At 48.8% G+C, this 24586-nt stretch overlaps 1 protein-coding gene across 1 annotated transcript; it reads left to right on the top strand.

Annotated features, from left to right (window-relative positions):
* Positions 1-24586, top strand: Cidea (cell death inducing DFFA like effector a). Its single transcript, XM_048363430.1, has 5 exons — positions 1-141; positions 14790-14934; positions 17074-17220; positions 20858-21039; positions 24113-24586. Exons 1-5 carry the CDS (start codon positions 104-106, stop codon positions 24258-24260), a joined length of 660 nt encoding a protein of 219 aa, XP_048219387.1. The 5' UTR covers positions 1-103; the 3' UTR covers positions 24261-24586.

Below are 24586 nucleotides of genomic sequence, written 5' to 3'. Positions count from 1 at the left end.
GGCCCCGCCGCCGCGGGGCGGGGCCGGCGACCGCGCCACTTTAAGAGGAGGTGCGTGGCGGGAGGCCAGACAGACGGACTGACGGACGGACGGAGGACGCGCCATGGAGACCGCCAGGGACTACGCGGGAGCGCTCATCAGGCGAGTCGCACCCCCGCGGCCCCGGTACCGGGCCTCTCCCGCGCTCGGAGATGCCCCTCGGCCCGGTACCCGCGCCCCCCGCCCCCGCCCCGGCCCCCAGCGCCCCCAGCGCCCCGCGGCTCCACCGGCAGGGTGTCACAGGTGCCCGGTGGGGCTCTCATGACTCACACCGGCGCGTCCCCGGAACGGGAACCAGGCACCGTGGGAAAGTGCGGGAGCAGATGCACCCCGGCTGCCCTGCGGGGGCCCGCACAACCGCGGGGCCTGGGGCCTGACCACATGTGGGCCCGCGTTGCCTCCTGGGGCAGTTCTGGCCCTGACTTGCGGGGACACTCTCCTCTGGAGTTGGTAATAGCCATCTTCCTTCCTTCCTTCCTCCCTCCCTCCCTCCCTCCCTCCCTTCCTTCCTTCCTTCCTTCCTTCCTTCCTTCCTTCTTTCCTTCCCTCCCTCCCTCCCTCCCTCCCTTCTTTCCTTCCTTCCTTCCTTCCTTCCTTCCTTCCTTCCTCCCTCCCTCCCTCCCTCCCTTCTTTCCTTCCTTCCTTCCTTCCTTCCTTCCTTCCTTCCTTCCTTCTTTCCTTCCCTCCCTCCCTCCCTCCCTCCCTCCCTTCTTTCCTTCCTTCCTTCCTTCCTTCCTTCCTTCCTTCCTTCTTTCCTTCCTTCCTTCCTTCCTTCCTTCTTTCCTTCCCTCCCTCCCTCCCTCCCTCCCTCCCTTCTTTCCTTCCTTCCTTCCTTCCTTCCTTCCTTCTTTCCTTCCCTCCCTCCCTCCCTTCTTTCCTTCCTTCCTTCCTTCCTTCCTTCCTTCTTTCCTTCCTTCCTTCCCTCCCTCCCTCCCTCCCTCCCTCCCTCCCTCCCTTCCTTCCTTCCTTCCCTCCTTCCTTCCCTCCTTCCTTTCCTCCTTCCTTGCCCGGTACTGGGCCTTGAACTCAGGACCCCAAGGTCTCATTTGGCGGTTTTCCTCTCAGTGATCGTGTTCTACCACCTGAGCCACAGCTTTTGGATGGTTAATTGGAGATAACACTGTCATAGATTTTTCCTGCCCAGGCTGTCTTTGAACCACCTACTGAGTAGCTAGAATTCTATGTGTGAGCCTCACAGGACTCCTGGGGGCAAGTTGGGGGGCCTGACTTCTATTATGCGCGGCTCTATTTTCACACCGTTGTAGTCCAATCCTACTCTTGGTAGAATCATCATATGGTGGTAACTTAAAAAACAAACAAACCAGATCATAGATTTAAGAGGGAAGATCTAGTTCCCCTAAAAATCATGAAAGTCATTCAGGACAGATGAAATCCTTGAGCGCTTTAAAAGGCAGGTTTTCCTTAGTGATGAACGGGATGTGCAGCCCTCTGAGGGTCTTCGTCTGGAGGAGGGGCAGGGACTCACATCACAAGACGTGGGAATGTGGAAACTTACAAGTCACCGGAGCCGAATGGAAAACGTGCGAGGCTAGATGCCTGTCACTTTGTGGATGGCCCCGGTTTCCTTCCTCCTTGCAAATACCTGGCAAAGGGAAAGGTGAGCCACAGAATTCTTTACCTCTGTACAGGTTTAGTAAACAGACAACAGTGCCAGTAGACTTCATTCCAGGTGTAGGTGGCAAAGGACAGAAATCCCGATGCTTCTATAGCCATGGAATGGAGAGTTCGCTTTGTCACAGCTTGCTTTTGTCCAGATTTCTTCATTCTGTCTGCACCCTGGCCATCCCAAACGTTACCCACACCTTCACGTTCAGCAACTCCTCTTTGCTCCTGTTTCTATTTCAGCTTTAAAATCTCTTTTGGGGGGTCTGGGGGGGATGGGAGCCTCCAATACTGGGGCCTGAACCCAGAGCCTTGCACTCTCCTTTGCTTTTTTACCTGAAGTTGGTGCCCTACCACTTGAGCCACGGCCCCATGTCCAGCTTTTTTTAGTGGTTAAATTGGAGACAAGAATCTCACAGACTTTTTCTGTCCAGGTTGGCTTCAAACCTTAATCCTCTGAGTTAGGATGACAGGTCTGAGCTACTGGAGTCTGATTTTCTTCTTAAAAATCTTGTCTTTCTTGGCCAGCCTCTGGAGTTATTTCATGGGCTTCTTGACACCTCACACCTGTCTTCATAGACATGTTCAAACTCACAGCCAAAGTCCTTGGTTGCTTTGTGTTTTTCTTCCATTTCTTCAAATGGCAGCCACCCGCCCATTTCCAGAAGGCAAGCATGGCTTTGTTCAGAGTGCATCCCTCTCGGTCTTCTCCACGGACTCTATCCACACACCCACTCCCCCGGTGTCCCCGGAGCACTGTGGAAATGGCTGGGTTGAGATTTAAGGACAGTCAGAGCACGCGAGTCGGTCACCGGTTTGCATCTGAGTAGGAGGAAAGAAGAATTAAGGCTAAGCCTGTTTGTGCATCTGAAGGTTGCAACACTTGACCAACATGCAGCACGTGTCTGAGCGAAGACCCCATGGAGTCGCAAGTGAGGTGGAAGTGACTCGCTTATGAGGTGATGGCAACTCAAAACACAATGACACATCTGACCTCAAGACATTCCTTTCAGCTTAGCAGGGCCTCGCTGTGAAGGTCTTTTAGTTAGGGACAAATTATGGTTGCAGTTCTCGGAAAATCTACCTTTTATACTTCGTGCAGAATGGCTGCTTTTGTAATGGTTAGGACATCTTCTGGGGCTCGAGGATGGAGCGCAGGGGTAGAGTGCCTGCTTAGCATGCGTGAGGCCCAGGGTTCCATCGCCAGCACCACAGAGGATAAAGAAGGATAAAACAGTAGTTTTTGTTTGTGTGCCAGTACTGGGACTTGAACTCAGAGCCTGGGGACTGTCCCTTAGCTTTTTCACTCAAGGCTGGAACTCTACCATTTGAGCCACTGCTCTACTTCCAGCATTTGGGTGGTGAATTGGAGCTAAGAGTCTAATGGACTTTCCTGCCTGAACTGGCTTTGAACTGTGGTCCTCAGATCTCAGCATCCTGAGCAGGTAGGATGACAGGTGTGAGCCACCAGCACCAGGGAACATTTTTGCTTTTAACAAGAAACTTGATTTTCTACATCTGTTACTCCGGTGCAATCTTGCTAGTGACAGTCGATTAGGAATTCACCTTATGACGAGCAAAGCTTCCTGTTTTCTGCCTTGTGAACCTGAAGTGCTGCTCTAATAATGTCCCCAAGGTTCCAAGGACTTCATCGTCATGGATTAACTTCCCTTAGCGCACCAAACTTTGGGGGATTTGGGTAAGAATGAGGTCATGAGCCCAGCCAGCTCTTGTCCAGATTACAACACAGAACACACATGTTCTGACATGTGTGTGTGGACTGCAACAAGCCCACCTAGCTGGGCCAGCTGTTGAGAAGCCTCCCCCCCCAGCCCCCCCACACACCTTGGGCACCGTCCCTGGGGCCACAGGCCCCTTTCCCGGACTAACAAGTGCTTCTCAAGCCTTGCCTTCCCCTTCATGACCATAGCTAACCTCACCACCGCCCACCTGGAGGTCCTTGGGCCCCCTGCTGCTTGCTTGTCTTAGCTCCTACTCTTTTTTTTTTTTTTTTTGGCCAGTCCTGGGCCTTGGACTCAGGGCCTGAGCACTGTCCCTGGCTTCTTCCCGCTCAAGGCTAGCACTCTGCCACTTGAGCCACAGCGCCGCTTCTGGCCGTTTTCTGTATATGTGGTGCTGGGGAATCGAACCTAGGGCCTCGGGTATACCGAGGCAGGCACTCTTGCCACTAGGCTATATCCCCAGCCCCAGCTCCTACTCTTTATTCCTCTTCGGGGGTCCTCCTTTTCAAAGCAGCAATGAAGTCTGGGTTTTGTTCTGTCAACATCTCTCCCCAAATATTCTTTGGGTGATACCTGCCTCACTGATGGCACCAAAGTACAGCTGGCTCTCCACTTCCTCCTCACAGATTCTACCAACTGCACAAGCTGGTTATTTGCAGGGTTTTGGACAGTCCTGGCATTTGAACTCAGGGCCTTGCACTTGTGAAGCTGGTGCTCTTCTGTTGAGCCACGCCTCCAGGCCTGTTTTGCCTTTTTAATGGTATTGCTTCCCATCAGGATGTGTGTCTGAACTGCAGTCTGCCTATTTTAAGCTTCCCATTGTTGTTGCTGTCAGGCACACAACATCACGCCCAGCTTTTTTTTTTTTTTAATTGAGATGGAGTCTTGGTCCTCCTAACCTCAGCCTAACCCTGTGACTTCAGAAGATAACTGTGCACCACAGTGCTCAGCTATGGGATGAGAAAGGGATCTCAGGAGCTGCAAGGGCTGGCATCAAATTACGACCCTCCCAAGGAGGCCGACTGGGAGCCACTGGTGCCTGGCAGAAAGTATATTTCAAAACTTGCAGCTGGGCACCGGGGGCTCACTCCTGTAATCTTAGCTACTCAGGAAACGGAGAGTGGAGGATTGTGGTTCAAAGCCATCCCAGACAGGAAAGTCCTAGAGACTCTTACTTCCAGGTAGGTCCCAAAAAAGTTGGAAGTTGAGCTGTGGCACACGCACGTGTGCACACACACTCGCTCCACAAGCCATAAACTAATAGTAGATGTGAACTTTTCTCCAATAAAACTAACCTATCCCCAGGGTCCATAAATGAGATTGCTCCATGCCGCCCAGTGAACAGAGGCTAATCCTGAAGTTCTGGGGAAAGGCAGGTTCGGGACCCAGGTCTGGACTGGAAAGCAATACAGTTGCCCCTCAATGTCTTCAGGAGATGAATTCAGGATCCCTACCATAGAAACCCATAGATGCTAATGACCCTTATAGAAAACTATGTGTCACTTCCACACAATCCACAGATTCTCCTGAATGCTTTCCTCTAGATTATTTATCATACTGAACACAATGTAAATGGTCTGTGAATAGTGGTTACACTGGGCTGTTTAGGGAGTAATGACCAAGTCTGTATAGATGCAATTTTTTTTTTTTGTGCTGGCCCTGGGGGCTTGAACTCAGGGTCTAGACTCTGTCTCTTGGCTTTTTTTGCTCAAGGCTGATGCTCTACCACTTGAGCCATAGCTCCACTTCAGCCTTTTGGGTGGTTAATTGGAGATAAGAGTCTCAGGAACTTTCCTGCCCATGCTGGTTTCAAACTGCAGTCCTTGGAGCTAAGTCTCCTGAGTAGCTAGGATTACAGGCATGAGCCCCCAGCACCTCACTGGCTTGTTGCTTCATATCTTAAGTTGGCAAACTCATTGCTTCCCTAGGGAAGAAAACAAACATTTCTCTGTTCCCCCAGCACCCCCCCCACCTTGTTGGGAGATAAGCTATCTCACAATATTCAAGAACATTCTGTGAAATCTGATTTTTGTTATCCCCAGATTTCCCCCTGGGCACACAACCTACTTCCTTAAACAGCCTGTTTCCTTATAATTTTTCCATTTAGTGGGTTACTTTCCTTCCTGTTTCAGAGTATCATTTGTACCTGCTCTCCCAGGAACTTGGGATCACCTGTTCTTGGAGGTAGTATAGCCAAAAGGAGAATTCTGAGGCTCCTCCATGGTCCTGTTGTTTGGATTTGTTTTGGCAGTCCTGAGATTGAGCCCTGCTCTTCTTGTTCTACCACTAAACTTCATCCTCTACCCCTCAGGATATTATTTTAACTTTGAAAAAATATTGGTGGGTTGGTGAATGGAATTAGCAACTCTGTTTTTGGTGTTTATGACCAAGGACACAAAGCTTTCTCTCTTTGCCCTGGGTGGGAAGGAAGTAGGATGAACATGTCACTATGTGCCTTTGTTGGGTGACTTGTTGATCAGCTAGCTGGACCACAGTTGGTTTGTTTATATTTGTTAAATAAGTTCAGTGTATGTAAATGTTCATTTAAGCCCTTCATGTGTTCCAATCTTAAAGAGTCTTGGTTTGGGGGGCTGGGAATATGGCCTAGTGGTAGAGTGCTTGCCTCGCATACATGAAGCCCTGGGTTCAATTCCTCAGCACCACATATATTAAAAAAAAAAAAAAAAGCCAGCATTGGCGCTTTGGGCTCAAGTGGCAGAGCGCTATCCTTGAGCAAAAAAGCCACGAACAGTGCTCAGGCCCTGAGTTCAAGGCCCAGAACTGGCAAAAAAAATAAATAAATAAAAGAGTCTTGGCTTTATATAATTTAACATGTTGAGCCGCTGCCCTCATGCTAGTTAAGAAGGGTGGGGGCGGCGTGGCATGGGGGCTCACACCTGTAATCCCAGCTGCTCAGGAAGCTGAGATTTGAGGATAGCAGTTTGAAGCCCAGTCAGAAAAGTCTGTGTGGTTCCGATTAAACTCCAAAGAGCTGGAAGTGGAGCTTGTGGCTCAAGTGGTAGAGTGGTATCCTTGAACACACACACACACAAGAATGGTGCTGGGTGACATCCCTGTGCTCAGTGATTTCTCGGGTCCTCTGTGAGTCTTTCTCCACCATGGGCCAGGTCTGGGTTAGGAAACAGTATGGGTTGTATGGCCTTCTCTCCCTGCCCAGGCTGTCTTGAGGGCAGGTGGGGGCAGGGAGGACCAGAACTGGTTGCCAGCCCTTTGTCTTGTCTGATGGGCAAGGACAATGGGAACTCAGAACTCCCAGGATGTGCTCATTCACCGGCTGGTGGATGCTAGCCAGGGCAGATCAGCCAGGTAACCAGGGATAACCAGCTCAGATGTTGTCTGGCCTGTAAGGTCAGGACCTGCCATCTCTGTCTTCATCCTGGCGTGGACCTAGGTGGGTCAGGTGGTATGGGCTCAGCGAGCAGGTTCTAGACGTGCTCATAAATCGTAGCAGTGGTTGTGGTGGGGTAGGTGGATGTGTCTGCACGTGTGTGCTGTGCTGGAGCTTGAACTCAGGGCCTCTCACTCACCCTTAGCTATGTCACTCAAGGTTGGCACTCTGCCGCTTGAGCCGCACCTCTACTTCCAGATTTTTGCTGGTGAATTGGAGATAAGCGTCTCATAGACCTTTCTACCCAGACTTGCTTTGACCCTTGGTCCTACGGTCTTGGCCTCTTAAGTAGCTGGGATTACAAGTGTGAGCCACCAGTGGCAGCCAGCCATGGCGTTTTGCTCTCGGGAGGGGGTGAGTGGGGGGGGGGGAGATTCTGGGTGGTGAGGGCCAGTGCTGGTGCTGCCTGTCCTGTGGGAAAGATTTCATCTGGTAGAACAGGCACTGAGGTAAGAAAGCCAGTGTGAAAAGCTGAGTGTGGAGCTACACACATGTAATCCTAGCACTTAGAAGGCTGATAGGGAGGATAGTGAGTTTGAGGCCAGTCTGGGCTATACACACACACACACACACACACACACACACACACACCCCTGAGAAAGCTGGGCTGGGCTTGGACCTCCATTCTAGCAGTTGTTATCTCTGACCTACTTCCCTGATTGAAGTCCTGAGACTTACCTTGTAAGTTCCCAGGTGACGAACGAATGCACAAAGGTATCTATCTGGGGTCATGTGAACGCGTGTCTGTCTTTCAGTCCTCTCCGTGGGGACCTCATGAGCTAAAGTCCCGTAGTGTGATTAGGTGAGCTGAAAGCTGGGGTTCTCAGTGGGAAGTCAGGGCATCATGGCCGCCTGCTGTCTTCACCAGGTCTGCAGAGGCAGGGCCATGTGTGAACTCGGCAGCGTGTGCACAGCAGGTTGTGTAATAGAAATCTGGTGCGACGCTGCCGAGCCAAGGTGAAAGTTCAGAAGCTGCGCTGCGTGTCACAGAGCCCGGCTCCAATGGCTTTGATGGGCAGCCGAGTCAGTGGGCCTCACCCAGTGCATTCTCCTTGGCCTTGCCCCAGTGGAAACACGTTGAGCAGTGACTTAGTCTAACAGGAACTGAGGTGTGAACTACAAACACTCTGTACCATCAACCTACAGCAATGTTTCCTATTGTTTAGAGGAGCTTGAGGCAGAGTATAGACAGTGGACCAGCAAAGCAAACTTCACCCCATCAAAAAGAGGGGAATGTTGGCATCAAATCTTGCCTTATTCCCTGATGACCTTGTGTGACCTTGCGAAATCACTCTGGGTCTTAGCTTGCCATCTGAGATGAGAGAAGGCACTGTTCCTTCCCAGGGGGTGATGGTAATTAGTGTATTTAAAGAGTCAATCACATCGCTGGCGTGGCAAATGCTCAGAGGAAAAGAATCACAAGGCACCCTTGTGATGCTGACCAAATACATGTCAGATACATTCTTGCTAACAATCTAGACCTGGTTCTCGAACGTCCAATTCTCTCTCTCTCTCTCTCTCTCTCTCTCTCTCTCTCTCTCTCTCTCTCTCTCTCTCTGTGTGTGTGTGTTTTATGTGAAATGAAGCACTTATTTGTAGGTGCCGATCAGTTGACAACCTCCACTATTGATATCATTGATCAAGCTGCTTTATGAACTGAACCTGACAATTTTTTAAATGAGTACTGAGGCTTTTTGCACGGATTAGTTTTGAGAAAGAGTTTTCCTTTATGCCTAGACACATCCCTGTGCCACAATCTGCCTGTTTTAGACTTCCCCTTGCAGCTGAGGGGCCAGGTCCTGCTGCCCCACCCAGCTTTAGCTGTTGAGATGGAATTAAAGACTTTTCTGTTGAGGGCTAGCCTAGAATTACAATCTTCCCAATGTCAGCCACCCACGGAGTTAGGATGATAGGCGTGTCTCCACTAGGGGTCGAGAATGGATCTTGTGTCTAAGGCTGGTCTTGAACTGTGACTGCCCGCTCCCAACCCTGGCGGAACATGATGATTTTTGGTCGCCACTTCATCTTTTCCTCGATCAGTTTTTCAGCTAGCAGATTATTTGGCAAATCATTGAATTTTTTTATTTGGATCAATTGGTAGAGTTCCAAGTGAGGAACATACTATTTAAAACTTATGTGCCTAGAACCTCGCTAGGCATTGTAGGAATATAATAAAGGAGCCTTTGTCCATAAAGAAATTTCAATCTGATTGGGAAAAAAAGCATAAAGGTGTGTGTGTGTGTGTGTGTGTGTGTGTGTGTGTGTGTGTTGCTAAATCATAGGCTATAAGTACTGGCCATCAACTCAGGAATTCCCTAGGACTTCCATCTATCAGGGTGGATGCGGATAAGTTTGCAGCCCTGGATCTCTTTTTGCAGCAGCTACAAGCTTGTCCCAAGCCAGGAACTGGGGCTTGTGCCTATAATCCTAGCTGCTCGGGAGGTTGATATCTGAGAACTGCGAGTCAAAGCCAGCTTCGACAGCACAAGTCCATAAGACTCTTAACTCCATTTAACCATAAAAAAGCTGGAAGTGGAGCTGTGACTCAAAAGGTAGAGCACTAACTTTGAGCAAAACAACCTTAGTGACAGTGCCCAGGCCCTGAATTCGAGTCCCAGGACTAGCGCGCGCGCGCACACACACACACACACACACACACACACACACACAAAAGAAATGGGGGGAGGGGGAGAAAGAGAGAATGAGTGGGAGAATGAGAGAAAGAAAGAGAGAGAGAAAGCAAGGAAGGAAGGAAGGAAGGGGGAGAGCGGTGGGGGAAAGTGGGAGAAAATGACAGAGGGGGTGACACTGTTCAAAAAGAAATGTACTACAGCTGGGGATGTGGCTTAGGGGTAGAGTGCTTGCCTCGTATACATGAAGCCCTGGGTTCGATTCCTCAGCACCACATAAACAGAAAACACCAGAAGTGACGCTATGACTCAAGTGGTAGACTGCCTCCTTGAGCTAAAGAAAGCCCTGAGTTCAAGCCCTAGGACTGGCAAAAAGAAGAAGAAGAAGAAGAAATGTACTCATTACCTTACTTATATCATTGTAACGTCTCTGTATATCACCTTTACAATAAAACTTAAATTAAAAAAAGAGGGGGGAGGGAGGGAAGAAGATAGGGAGGGAAGAAGGAATAAGAAGGGAAAGGAAGGGTGGGAGGAAGGGAGGGAAGGAAAGAAGGAAGGAAAAGAAAAGAGGTGTCCAAAAGGCATGCCCTTCATTTCATTCTTCTCTGTACACATATCTGCCCAGGTGCATAAGCACTGTATGAGATCTCAGCAGTCTCCAAAGAGGCTGGGCCACCTTCCAGTGACAGTACAGACACACTGTTCACTGCAGGTGCCCTGCTACTTGAATCTCACCCGGCTTTGAATTGTGTTTCAAATCTCAGTCTCCTGAGTAGCTAGGACTACAGACATGAGCCCTTCGTGCCCAGCATATCTTGCTTTGTTTATAAAAATGCTGTAGTTGGGATTCAGATAGGTGGAAGGAGAGAATAAGGAGCAACACTGATCAAGATACATTGTATACACAAATTGACATGTTGTATTGAAACCCCTTTGTGCAAGTTTTTTTTTTTTGTTTTTTGTTTTTTGTTTTGCCAGTTCTGGGCTTGGACTCAGGGCCTGAGCACTGTCTATGGCTTCTTTTTGCTCAAGGCTAGCACTCTGCCACTTGAGCCACAGCGCCCCTTCTGGCCATTTTCTATATATGTGGTGCTGGGGAATCAAACCCAGGGCTTCATGTATATGAGGCAAGCACTCTTGCCACTAGGCCATATTCCCAGCCCCCTTGTGCAAGTATTTAAAGGTTAAAAACTAGGGGCTGGGAATATGGCCTGGTGGTAGAGTGCTTGCCTTGTATACATGAAGCCCTGAGTTCGAGTCCTCAGCACCAATTATATAGAAAAGGCCAGAAGTGGTGCTGTGGCTCAAGTGGTAGAGTGCTAGCCTTGAGCAAAAAGAAGCCAGGGACAACATGATCTTATATCTGAAGGACCCAAAAAACTCAGTACCCAAACTCCTACACCTAATAAACCAATTTGGCAAAGTGACAGGATACAAAATCATTCCACAAAAGTCAGCAGCTTTTCTGTACACCAGCAATAGACAAACAGAAAAGGAAATTATGGAAACAATTCTATTTACAGTAGCCAAAAAAAGAATAAAGTACCTAGGGATCAACTTAACCAAAGACGTGACAGACCTATTTAATGAAAACTATAAAAATCTAATAAGGGAAATCAAAGAAGACACAAGGAGATGGAAAGACCTCCCATGCTCATGGGTAGGCAGAATCAATATAGTGAAAATGGCCATATTGCCCAAATTGTTATACAAATTAAATGCAATCCCTATCAAAATCCCAGCCACATTCTTCACTGAAATAGAGAAACCAATCCATAAATTCATATGGAACAGCAAAAGACCTAGAATAGCCAAAGCAATTCTAGGCAAAAAAAGCAGTGCAGGAGGTATCACAATACCAGACTTCAAGCTCTACTACAGGGCCATCATAACAAAAACAGCCTGGTATTGGTATAAAAACAGATCGGAAGACCAATGGATTAGAATTGAAGATCCAGAAATAAAACTGCACTCTTACAGTCAGTTGATATTCGACAAAGGAGCTAAAGACATACAATGGAATAAACATAGCTTCTTCAACTACTGGTGCTGGGAGAACTGGGCAGCCATATGCAGAAAACTCAAAGTAGACCCAAGCCTATCACCATGCACCAAGATCAACTCAAAATGGATCAAGGACCTCAATATCAGACCTGAATCCTTGAAACTACTGAAGGACAGAGTAGGAAAGACGCTAGAACTTATAGGCACAGGAAGGAACTTCCTGAATAGAGTCCCAGGGGCACAACAAATAGGGGAAAGACTCGACAAATGGGACTACTACAAATTAAAAAGTTTCTGCACAACTAAGGACATAGCCACCAAAACAGAAAAACAGCCAACGATATGGGAAAGGATATTTACCTGCACAGCAACAGACAAAGGCCTGATATTGGTCATCAACAGAGAACTCAAAAAACTAAGCCCCTCCAAGCCCAATAAACCAATTAGAAAATGGGCAAAAGAGCTAAAGAGAGACTTCACAAGAGAAGATATAAAAATGGCAAAGAAACACATGAGGAAATGTTCAACATCCCTGGTAGTAAAGGAAATGCAAATAAAAACAACCCTGAGATACCACCTCACTCCAGTGAGAATGGCCTATACTCTGAACTCAGGAAACAACAAATGCTGGAGGGGCTGTGGGGAAAGAGGAACCCTTCTCCATTGTTGGTGGGAGTGCAAATTAGTACAACCACTTGGGAGAACAGTATGGAGGTTTCTCAAAAAGCTCAATATAGACCTACCCTATGACCCAGCCATACCACTCCTAGGCATCTATCCTAAACAGCAAGCCCCAAGATATCAAAAAGACATTTGTACTTCCATGTTTATCGCGGCACAATTCACAATAGCCAAAATAAGGAAACAACCCAGATGCCCCTCCACAGACGAATGGATCCAAAAAATATGGTACTTATACACAATGGAATACTACATAGCGATTAGGAATGGTGAAATATTGTTATTCGCAGGGGAAATGGCCAGAACTCGAACAAATAATGTTGATCGAGACAAGCCTAGAACACAGAAAACAAAGGGGCATGATCTCCCTGCTATATGACTGTTAAGAAAGGGAGACAGAGAGACAGTAGAGACCAAGTTTGTGAAATCAAAAACTGCTTGTCAAATAGTATTCCCCACAGGATTGGGGCAGTGACCCAACAGTATGTAACTAAAACCAAACAACTACTCAACATATAAAGGTCAAAAATTGACCTCTCAGGGGAATACAATAGCTCAAAAGCTATGTATGTACGTTCATATAAGACTACTGTCGACATATTGTCTAATATCGACATTACATTTAAAGCCCTAGGCGAACTTTCTTGGGCGTGGCCACGTGGCTACTGTATATGTTCTTGATACATTGTATATTGCATATATGTCTACCTGACCTAGAGAAGGGAAAGAAAAACAGGGCGTAAGATATCACAAGAAATGTACACACTGCCCTACTATGTAACTGCACCCTCTTTGCACAACACCTTGTAAAACAATTTATGTTCAATTAATAAATAAATTAAATTAAAAAAAAGAAGCCAGGGACAGTGCTCAGACCCTGAGTTCAAGGCTCAATTTTATCTGTTTGTTTGTCTGTTTGCTTATGTCAGTCCTGGGGCTTGAATTCTGGGCTGCTGTCTCTTAGCTTTTTTGCTCAAGCTGGTTGGTGTGAGCCAAAGTTCCACTTCTGACTCTGCATATGTATGCGGGGGGGGGGGGGGGATGAGGTGTTAGTTGGAGATGAGTCTCATGGACTGCTTCAGTGGGTCTTGAACTCTTGGACTACAGGCCTTCTGAGTAGCTAGCCACTAGCACCCAGCTTTCTTTCTTTTTCGGTGTCAGTACTGTGGCTTGACCTCAGGACACTGTGATTGTCAGTCAGGTGCTGTGCCCTTGAGCCACACTCCCCAGCCTTTTTTGGTTTCATTATTTTTTAAATAGGGTCTTGCATTTCTGCCCAGACAGGCCTTGCTTCCTGCCCTAGCTGGAATGACAGGTGTGCCCGGCAACGGTGCCTTTTTCAAATCATTTACTGATAAAGAGTCAGAAACTAGTCTTTGCCTAGAAAAAGGAAAGTTAAGACTTTCAATGGACTTGTCTTCCTAAGAGACAGAGAAAGGATTATATTTAAATGATATTTACAGTTTCCAACATTATCCACTTACTTAGACATTAAGAAAAGAATAACCATCTGTGAATATTTTAAGAGATTTAGCCTGGCTTAGTGGTAGCGAAGAAATTTCGATTCTTTTGGCTTGGGACTTAGGCCTGAAACCCTTGCTCCATTCTTCGGGAATCTGTTACATGAGTAGTTCCATTGTCCTTAGTTTACCCTCAGTTCATAAACTGGCTGAGGCGGGAGGTACAGCTCCCGAGCAGAGTGCATGTTTGGCATTTACAAGGCCCTGCTCTCCATCTCCAGTATCGAAATGAAAAGCAAGGCTTGTGGCTACAGTGACCCATAGCTGGCTTTTTTTTTTTTTTGGCCAGTCCTGGGGCTTGGACTCAGGGCCTGAGCACTGTCCCTGGCTTCTTTTTGCTCAAGGCTAGCACTCTGCCTCTTGAGTCACAGCGCCACTTCTGTCCATTTTCTGTATATGTGGTGCTGGGGAATTGAACCCAGGGCTTCAAGTATACGAGGCAAGCGCTCTTGCCACTAGGCCATATCCCCAGCCCCGATAGCTGGCTTTTAAGTTAATTGCTGAGCCAATCTTATTACATACATGTGTAAATGTATGTCCATGTGTGTACACGCCCATGTGGAGTCTAAGCATACTAGGCATACTAGGCATACACCCTATCACTGAGCTGCCCCCCCCCCCAAGCCCTTCTTAATTCTTGTTTTGAATTTGATGCTCTTACTATGCCTTCTCAAACCTCCTCAGCAGGGTTGAGATCATCTGGCAGGATAGGGATAGAGGTGGGTATGCCTTTAGTGTAATGTGCTGCTAGAGAGTATGTGTATGCAAAGTTTTGTGTGTGCGCTATACTGGGGCTTGAACTGAGGGCCTGGATGCTGCCCCTTAGCTTTCGTTGCTCAAGGCTAGCAATCTACCATTTGAGCCACTTCTAGCCTTTTGCTGCTCAACTGGAAATAAGGCTCTCACTTTTCTGCCCAGGCTGGCTTTGAACTGAGATCCTCAGATCTCAGCATCCTGAGTAGCATGAGTGACTGATGCCCAGATTCTCAATGCATAATTTTCAGTAATTCCCTACCATTGGACTTCTTTATTTTAAATGTAGATATTAACATGACATTATTTCTGTGCTGTTCAAACTGCTTAAGAAGAAAAACACAACCAACATTAACGATGGTTTCCTCCCTGCTTCCCTCTGCAGGCCTCTGGCGTTTATGGGTTCACAGACTAAGAAAGTGCTGCTAACGCCCATCATGCCTGCAGCTCGCCCATTCCGGGTCTCCAACCATGACCGGAGCAGCCGACGTGGAGTAATGGCCACCAGCTTGCAGGAGCTCATCAGTAAGGTACTACACGCCCAGTCCTCCTGCCAGCCCACAGAGCCCCCTCCAGCTAACCCTGCCAACAGGCATGGCGCCCAGCCAGTGTCAAGACAGAAGAGGCAAAGAAGACGACGTGTCAGACTCAGCAAGCCCTCTCTTGGTTTCCGGGCTCTGCCCGGAGCCATTTCCAAGTGGGTGAAGGGTAGGCCTAAGTTGTTAGGAAACCTTACTGTGTCTCAGTACCATAAAAGACTGATGTTCAGACACAAAACACTTTCAAATCAATGATCAGTTGAAATAATAGCTTTGTTTCTTTGACAAGGGAGAATTCTAAGGACTCGAGAAGACTGGTTTTGATTATAAAAGCTAAGAGAAAATAGTCCTTAATCTAAAACAGTGTTCTAGACCACCAAATAAGGAAGAATTGTCTAGAGTGTCAGAGAAAGTACAGCTCAGATAAGATACCCATGGAAATGAGAAATGAGCACCCAGCACAACCTCTGAAGCAACATGAGGCTACAGGGTTTTTTTTTGCTTTGGGTTTTTTGGCTTGTTTGTTTGTTTATTTGTTAGTCATGGGCTTGAACTCTGGGCCCAGGGGGCTGTCCCTGAGCTCTTCAGTGCTTTACCACTTGAGCCACAGTGCCACTTCCAGTTTTCTGGAGTTTTATTGGAGATAGAAGTCTCATGGGGGCTGGGAATATGGCTTAGTGGTAGAGTGCTTGCCTTGTACACATGAACCCCTGGGTTCTATTCCTCAGTACCACATATATAGAAAAAACAGAAGTGGTGCTGTGGCTCAAGTGGCAGAGTGCTAGCCTTGAGTAAAAAGAAGCCAGGGACAGTGCTCAGGCCCTGAGTCCAAGCGCCAGGACTGGCAAAAAAAAAAAAGTCTCATGGACTTTCCTGCCCAAGTTGGCTTTAAACCATGATCCTCAGATCTCAGCCTCCTAAGAAGCTAGGATTATAGGTGTGAGCCACTGGCACCGGCTGAGGCTACAGTTCTTAAATACAGTGCATGCAGGTTTGTTTACTTTAGTCATCTAAGTACGTAGGTGATCATAGACATTATGAATATTCTATAGAATCTCTTATCTCAGGCTGGGAGTGTGGCTTAGTGGTAGAGTGCTTGCCTAGCATGCATGAAGCCCTGGGTTTGATTCCTCAGTACCACATAAACAGAAAAGGCCAGAAGTGATGCTATGGCTAGCCTTGAGCAAAAGAAGCTCAGGGACAGTGCCCAGGCCCTGAATTCAAGCTCCAGGACTGGTTTAAAAAAAAATGAATCCCTTACCTCTGTTTCTTGGGAAAATAAGTCCACTAAAGATCTCAGCTGGGCTCCAGGTAGCATACACCTATCATGCTAGCTATGTGGGAGGCTGAAGTAAGGAGGATTAGGCCAGCCAGGCAAAAGAGCCCAGGAGTCTATTTCAGTGAGGGAAGCTGGGCACGGTGGTGACAGCCTGTGGTCCCAGATGTGATAGGAAGAAAAATAACCAGGGCAAGTGCTGGGTAGTAGTGGCTCTGGCCTGCAATCCTAGCTATTCAGGAGGCTGAGCTCTGAGGATCACTGTTTGAAATCAATCTGGGCAGAAAGTCTGTGAGACTCTTATCTCCAATTAACCACCAAAAAGCTAGAAGTGGCGCTGTGGTTCAGATAGTAGAGTACCAGCCTTGGCAAGAAAGATCAGGGGCAGCTCCTGGGCTCTGAATTCAAGCCCCAGTACTCACACACACACAAAGAAATACTAATAACCAGTGCAAAAAGTAGCTGAAAGCATGGCTCAGGGATAAAATGCCTGTCTAACAAACATGAGACCCTGAGTTCAAACCCCAATTTGACCCCCAAAAAAAATCCTTTTTCTTTTTTAAGTTTTAGCAAGAGTTTATTTTAGTGTAATAGGTTAAAGGAAGGAGAAAGTGAGAGAAATATTTCCTGATTCCTATGCAGGAAATGGGAGTTAGGCAACTAAAAACAAAACAAACCCCCCCCCCCAAAAACCCACCCCTCTCTCTTTCAAAGGCTTACCTGTAGGTCCTAATCAGCCAATATCAGCATTAAAGGCTTGCCCAAATCAGCCAACATGTCTGAAACTGTAGCTTCTCAAATGTGCCTAACGGGAAAGTCTGGCTTCCGTCTGATGTTCCTGCGTTGCACACTAGACGCTGGACGCCCTGGTCATCGTGGCTGGCCTGGTCACACTGGTGCTGGAGGAGGACGGCACCGTGGTGGACACGGAGGAGTTCTTTCAGACCTTAGGGGACAACACCCACTTCATGATCCTGGAGAAGGGGCAGAAGTGGACCCCGGTAAGCAACAACTTGGTTATCCAAGCAGAACCGTGCCGACTGGGCCCTCGGGCACACATAGCCCCCTGGGGGACTGCCTCGGTACCTCCTCAGGCGCTTTGTGCACTCACCTAATAACACGGGGTGCTCACGTTGCCAGGAAACTGGCTGCCTCCGAATGGTTAGGCTCTATAATTCAAAACAATAATTCTGAGGAACAAGTTCAGCCAGTGAGAAACTGCAGATTCTGTGAACAACAGATCCAACCTGTGGCCAGTGCCTGTCTGCTTCTCAGGAGACTGGACAGGTTGACATAGCCGAGTCCGTGTGTGTGTGTGTGTGTGTGTGTGTGTGTGTGTGTGTGTGTGTGTGTGTGTGTGACTCCTCGGGTCTGTCTCTCTGTCTAACTGTATGCGTATGTGTGTTAGTCATTGTTCTTCACCGTAATAAAATACTTGAGCTGATTAAGAAGAAGAAAGGAGTTTTGGTTTACAGTAGAGGTTCCAGCCCATCGTTTTTGGTTTGTTTGGGGGGGGGGGGGGGCTGTGGTGAGCAGCGCATCCTGGTGGACGAAAATGGTGGGGCTAACCTACTTCTGTCATAGGCTAGGGAGCAAAGCAAGCGAGGAAGAAGTGGAAACCCCAAACCCGCTTTGTGCTGTTTGTGGGACATATGATAACAAGCGCTCTTGTTCTCTGAGCAACAGATCTTTTAAACAGTAGAGCAAGGCACAGCCTCTGACCCAGGCACAGCCCTAGACATGTCTCCTGAGACACTCAGGCACCTGTACCTCAGAAGAGATGCATAAAAGCATCCGTCACCAGTGTGAGTGACACTATATGCTGCAATCAGATCCTCATTCCCTCGCCAGTGCACATCTCTGTAGATGCACACACACACACACACACATACACACACATAAGCTTGTATGTACTTATCAGTGAAACACTCCAGTGTGAACAGGTGTGAAGTCCAGCTGCAGGCCCTTCCCGCTCCGTCTCATCCCCTATGCCAAGGGAATGAGCACAGATTGGACACCGAACAACTGGGCCTCAAACCTTTTCATCACAGGATCCTTTACACACTTAAAACTAATGAGGGCCAGGATAATCCTAGCTACCCAGAAGGCTGAGCTCTGAGAATCATGGTTCAAAGCCAGCCCTGGCAGGAAAGTTTTTGAGACTCTTATCTCCAATTAGCCACTAAAAAGCCAGAAGTGGAGGTGTGGCTTGAGCGCTAGCCTTGAATAACAAAGCTTAGGGAGAACATTCAGGTCCTGGGTTCAAGGCCTAGGACAGACAGACAGACAGACACACACACACACACACACCCTAACAAGGAGCAAGCACCAGTGGGTCGCATTCTAGCTACTCAGGAAGCTGAGGATCACTGTTCAAAGACAGAAAAATCCACAAGATTTTACTTCCAAATAACCAGCAAAAAAACTAGACTGAAAGTGTGGCTCAAGTAGTATAGCACCAGCGATGAATGAAAACACTGAGAACACAAGGTCCAGGGTTCAAGCCCTAATAGGTACAATCAATAGCTATGTAGCATCCAGCAGTTCTTTTTATTTGTTTGTTTATCTTAATGCTGGTAGTGGGGCTTGAACTCTGGGCCTGGGCACTGTTCATGAGGTTTTTCACTCTAGGCTGGTACTCTATCTCTTGAGGCACAGCTCCACTTCCAAGTTGTGTTTAATTGGAGATAAGAATTTCACAGACTGCTGTCAGGCCTGGCTTCGAACCTCAGTCCTCAAATCTTAGCCTCCTGAGTAGCTAGGATTACAGGTGTAAAGGGACATGGGACCAGGTGTTGCTTTTGTAGATGAGAACTTGGCAGTAAATTTGGAGTTGATGATTCATTGATGACATGTTTTAGCATCTCAGAGAAGTGTGGCCTGGGAATTTGGGCTGGGATCAGGTCTGGAGATATAGTTGATGCGAAGATCATGAAGTGGTGAGTCCAAGAGTTTGAGGCCTTGTCTCCAGCAGGAATTGGGGTTGGCATCTTCTGAGCCAGGAGGGATTGGATGCCAAGCTCCACCCACTGGCTCTGGATCTTGTCTTGATTTATAGGGTGGAGCAGGGCGCCTCCCTGGGGATTATTCACTTGTGTCCTGGTAGGTCTATCCCAAGGCCGCTTTGACTTGAACAAGAACTTCAACCAAGAAATAGCCAGCAGAGGTCTCTCTCCTTATTCCCACCGTGGAACCGTGCCGGAGCAGACTGGCCCTTTAAGGAAGAAGCAGGGCAGGGAATCAGCTAGCTGTTGTGCTCAGAGGAGAGGGCACTTGCCTGTTAGCTTTCTGAAACTAAAGAGAGTCATTGAGGGACAGTCAGAAAGGAATGGGAGGCAAATGATGAACTGTGGCAAGATAGTAGCTAAAACCCCTTTGTGACTTTGTGGTCCTACCATAGTTTTTTCTTTGTTTTGCAGTACTAGGGCTTGAACTTGGGCCCTGCCACTTGGTAGGTAGCCCTTTGTGCTTTAATATATTTGTCATGTCGTTCCAGGTATATAGGAATAAAGAGGGACATCATAGTCCAGGCTGCCCAAGACATAAACATAAGTCCCTATCTCCCAAATAACCAAAGCAAGCTGGGCACTGGTGGCTCATGCCTGTAATTCTGGCTACTCAGCAGGATCCTGGTTCAAAGCCAGCCAGCACAGGAATATCTGTGAGTCTCTTATCTCCAATTAGTCACAGAAAAAGCCAGAAGTGGTGCCGTAGATCAAGTAGTAGACTGCTACCCTTGAGCAAAAGGAGCTTAGGGATAGCACCCAGACCCAGAGTTCAAAGCCCAGGACCAGCAAAAAATAATAAATAAATAGAATAGAATAAATGTCCAAAGGATAAAAGGGTAAGTACCTACCCAGTAAGTACAGGGACCTGAACTCAGGTGCCACCAAAAAGGAAGGAAGGAAGGAAGAAGAGAAGGAAGGAAGGATGGAAGGAAGGAAGGAAGGAAGGGCGAGAAAGAAGAAAAGAAGAAAAAAACCTGGCCATGCTGTCTGCATATGCCCCACCCAGGGCAGTGGGTGTCCTGAGCTGTCAAAAGTGGATTCTGTAAGCATTTGTTGTGGGCCCTATTTTCTAGTAACCGCAGGGGACAAAACCTGATACAATGGGAACAGCAAAAGCTTAGAGAAACCTGAGTCCTCAAATGCAGGACCTAAAGCGAGGTCACTAAACAGGAAGGCAATTACAGGAGGATTTGGAGTTATGTATTTGGACTTGGAGGGTAGACACGTTGGCCTGCTAAAACCACGGCGCAATCGTGGGTGCTGGTAGCTCATACCTGTAATCCTTTGTAGCTCAGGAAGCTGAGCTCTGAGGATCATGGTTTGAAGCCAAACATGGGTAGGAAAGTACTGAGACCTCATCTCCAATTAACCACCCAATAGCTAGAAGTGGAGCTATAGCCCAAGTAGCAGTGCCCCAGCCTTGAATGAAAAAGCTAAGATAAAGCACCCAGGCTCTGGATTCAAGCCACAGTACAGGCACAAAGAAGAAAGAAAAGAAACGATTCAACTGGCACAGCTTAATTGTTAGGTTTTAAGCTGACATTTGAAAGAGTCTAATAGCAGAGTCATGAAGTCTGAGGTTCCCTGTTTGCAGTGCTCCTAAAGTCTGTTCCCTCCTTCATTGCTCTAGGGTACCAAGTATGTGCCAGTCTACAAGCAGCCAAAGAAATCGGGAATAGCCAGAGTCACCTTCGATCTGTACAGGCTGAATCCCAAGGACTTCCTGGGCTGCCTCAATGTCAAGGCCACCATGTATGACATGTACTCCGTGTCTTACGACATCCGGTGCACTGGGCTCAAGGCCTTGCTGAGGTAACGAGCTCTGAGGGCTCCCTTTGGGGGTCTGGTGCTCCCCCCCCCCCCAGGTCCAGGTCCAGGTGGCTTCTCTGCTCCCAGGGCCGGCTTGGGAGGTGCCAATGCGTCTCCAAGCACTACAATCCACATTGTCCTAGCCATTTCATGCTATGTATGCCACAGAAAACTCAAAGGCAGGACCAGGCAGATTTTCTTTCCTTCCAAAGACAATTAAATTCTAAATGGACATAAAAGTTAAGTCACAACTACAAAGAAGATCCAAATTTCACTCAGAAGGGCTAGATCTAACTATGTAACAATCTGAATTCGAAACTGAGCTTGAGCGGCTCACATCTGTAACCCTAGCTAGCTACTCCCGAGGCCGAGTCTAAGGATCAGTGCTGAAGCCAGCCTGGACAGACAAATCTGAGAGACTCTTATCTCCAGTCAACCAGCAAAAAGCCTGAAGTAAAAGTGGGACTCAGTAGAACACCAGCCTCAAGCAAAAAAGCCAAGCAAGAGCACAAGGCCCTGAGCTCAAGACCCAGTACTGAGACACACACACACACACACACACACACACACACACACACACACATGCACGCACGCACGCACCCCTAATTCTAAGGTCAGATACCTAAACTATGAGCCATGAAGGTTCTGGCCGGGCTTGCTGTAGTAGCCACAAAACCTTCATGAATACTTTTCTCCGTGTCCTCTCTGTTCCTGTTAAATGACACCTCGCTGGTTACATGGCCCAGACCAGTTCCTTCTCCACAAAGTGCCAGGATGCCATCATCTAACAGGCCAGGACCACATCTGAGCAGCCCGCCTCACAATCCGTCCTTCACATTTGGTGTTCGGCCAGCTTTCTGTTGCTGTAACAATATACTTGAGACAAATCATCTTAAGAACAGGAAAGGGTTTTTTGGCTTACAGTGTGGAGCTTTTGGTCCAGGACCAGTTGTCTCCGTTGCTTCTGGCCTGAGCTGAGCTGTGCGCTGTGGTGGGAACACATGGCCGAGGAAGCTGCCCACCTCCTGATGGCAAAGAGAGGGACAGGAAAGGGTCAGGGCCCCCCCCCCCGCCCCCAGGGCACACTCCCGTAAGACTGGAAGGTTTCCAAGTAGGCCCGACCTCCCAACAGTTCCCTGCACAAGGCCAACCCAAGCACAGAGCTTTTGAGGGACACTTGTCCACACGATAGCAGAGCTGGTTCTGTCACTGAGATGTCTCTCTAGTGTCCCTGCTTTATAACTGCAGCGCACCCTGGCCAGGGAGTCCGGGCTTGGGAGTGTCCCTTGCAATCCTTCCTTTGAGAAACTACGTGCTCTTTCGCGGTTGACTTACCTCTCTGAGGTCTGAATCTTATGATCTTTAAAATGAGTGTGTGGGGGTGTTAATTTTTTAGTGTAATTCAGGGCTTAGCTTTTTTGCTCAAGGCTGGCATTCTACCACTCGAGCCACAGACCTGCTTCCAGCGTTTTGCTGGCTAACTGGAGATAAGAGTCTCCTGGACTTTCCTGCCTGGGCTGGAAACATCTCAGCCTCCTGAGGGACTAGGATTACAGGTGTGATCCTCCAGGGTCTGGCTTCAAATGAGTTATGATTGTACATGCTCCAGGCGAACCCTTGCACCCCTTCAGCAAATTCCCATTGAATCTCTGAATAATTAATTCCTTGTGGTAGAAGTAGAGGAGAGGTTGGCAGCAGCAGGCAGGATTTGGAGGGCTGGTCTAAAGAGTACTGTCGGGTGTGGTAGTACATGCCTATATCCCAAGCACTTGGGAGGGTGAGGCAGGAAGATCATGAGTTTGAGGCCTGCCCAGGCTACAGACTGAGCACTGTCCCTGAGCTACTTTTTGTTCAAGGCTAGCACTCTGCCACTTGACCACTTCTGGATTTTTCTATATATGTGGTGCTGAGGAATCGAACCCAGGGCTTCATGCATGCTAGGCAAGCACTTTACTGCTAGGCCATATTCCTAGCCCCTTTGAGACTCTTATTTCCAATTAATCACCAGAAAACCAGAAGTGGTGGCTCAAGTGGTAGAGCACTAGCCTTGAGCTGAAGAGCTCAGGGACAGCATCCAGGCTCAGAGTCCAAGCCCCACAACCAACCACCACCACCAATATCCCCCCCCCCCCCCCGCCCCAAATCCTTGCACCACTTATCTTCAAGTGCTGTCTTTGTCCCTGGGGTGGGGCAGGCCTGCCTGTTTCTCTGAGGACTCTGTTCCCCTCTGCACTGTCCCTGTTAAGGATGCCCTGCTCCGCCCGGGGGCAGTGCCGGGAGAAGTGGCCTCCGCCTCTCCCCAGGTTCGGTCCTGCACACGTGGTCTCAGGCATCATCTCCCGGTTCCCGCCAGGGCTTGTCAGTGGCTGACCACTAGCCCCTGGTCACTGCTGGAGGGGCAAGCACCTGATGTCCAGGTGAGCTTTGTTTCTGTGCTGAGCTGAGAGAGCAGAGCTGATTGACTTCGTTCTCAACGTGAGGCTGGAGAGCTTAGAGAAGTAAAACGAAGGGAATGAGCCGCACCTCACACCCCACATCAGCAAGCGCCTTGGTGTCACTGATTCCTCCCGGGGTCCCATGGCCCCCTGGAGTCCTGCGGGAGGCTCAGGGTGGGGGGCTGTGAGGGGCCCCTTTCCCAGGGGGTAGCTTCAACCACAGCTGCATGGCCCCCTACCGTCATGCGACAGGGGAGGAATCTGAGACCAAGGATGGGGAAAGTGAGGCTTTAAACTTTTTTAGTTTAAAATAACTCTGGCTCCATTTGGGGACTTAAGGGGCAAGCCCAGGACAAGATATTCCTTCCCTGTGTCTTCAAGAACGAGCTAGAATCTCCCAAGCACCTTCACGGATCGTTTGGATCATGGGATCGCACTTACCCGGTGTTTGCAGCCTGATCTGTAAGGCCTGGCCCCGGGCTGGGCTCTCAGGAGCCTGGGGAGGCGCGGGGGACACCGGGCAGCTCAGGACACAGAGGACCGTCCTTGGGCTCTCGGTCCTGGGGGTAGCATCCTGCCCCCCCCCATGCCCTGCCCCTGCCTCTCGGGGCTCTGCATGGCCCCTTTCTGCTCTGTTGCAGGAGTGTGCTGCGCTTCGTGTCCTATGCCGCGCAGGTGACCGGGCAGTTTCTCGTCTACATGGGCACGTACATGCTCCGAGTGTTGGGGGACCCGGAGCAGCCGCCTTCGCCTCGGCCTCCGGCCAAGGGCTGCTTCTCCTACAGATAGTGGGACCCCAGCTGCCGAGGGCCGGGCTGCGTCCATCCCCCACCCCCCGGGGCACCCAGCGGGAATCCAGGATGCTCCTGTGTGATCCACACATGTTGGAGACTGCGGTTCCTCTGCTGGGGAGGGCTCCGGAGATGGAAAGGGGGCTCGGAGAGGCACCAGGCCGGCTGTGCAGCAGGTTGCCCGGGCGGGGAAGAAAACATGGAGGGGCTTTGAGGGCCACATGAAAGAGACCAAACACAGGGGTATCTGAAAGGTAGCCTGACTGTGTATCAGACCTGCCAGGGCGCTCACCTACTCCAATAAAACCATCACCAGAATGACCA

The sequence above is a fragment of the Perognathus longimembris genome, chromosome 15 (genome assembly GCF_023159225.1).
Source record: "Perognathus longimembris pacificus isolate PPM17 chromosome 15, ASM2315922v1, whole genome shotgun sequence".
Classification (NCBI taxonomy): domain Eukaryota; kingdom Metazoa; phylum Chordata; class Mammalia; order Rodentia; family Heteromyidae; genus Perognathus; species Perognathus longimembris.
Note: the sequence above shows the minus strand (reverse complement) of the source record. Positions and strands in the feature narration are given on the sequence as shown.

Coding starts and splice junctions, on each gene's coding strand:
- Cidea (XM_048363430.1), top strand. CDS start 104: ATGGAGACCGCCAGGGACTACGCGGGAGCGCTCATCAG. Junction 142..14,789: donor TACGCGGGAGCGCTCATCAG/GCGAGTCGCACC, acceptor TTCCCTCTGCAG/GCCTCTGGCGTTTATGGGTT. Junction 17,221..20,857: donor AGGGGCAGAAGTGGACCCCG/GTAAGCAACAAC, acceptor TCATTGCTCTAG/GGTACCAAGTATGTGCCAGT.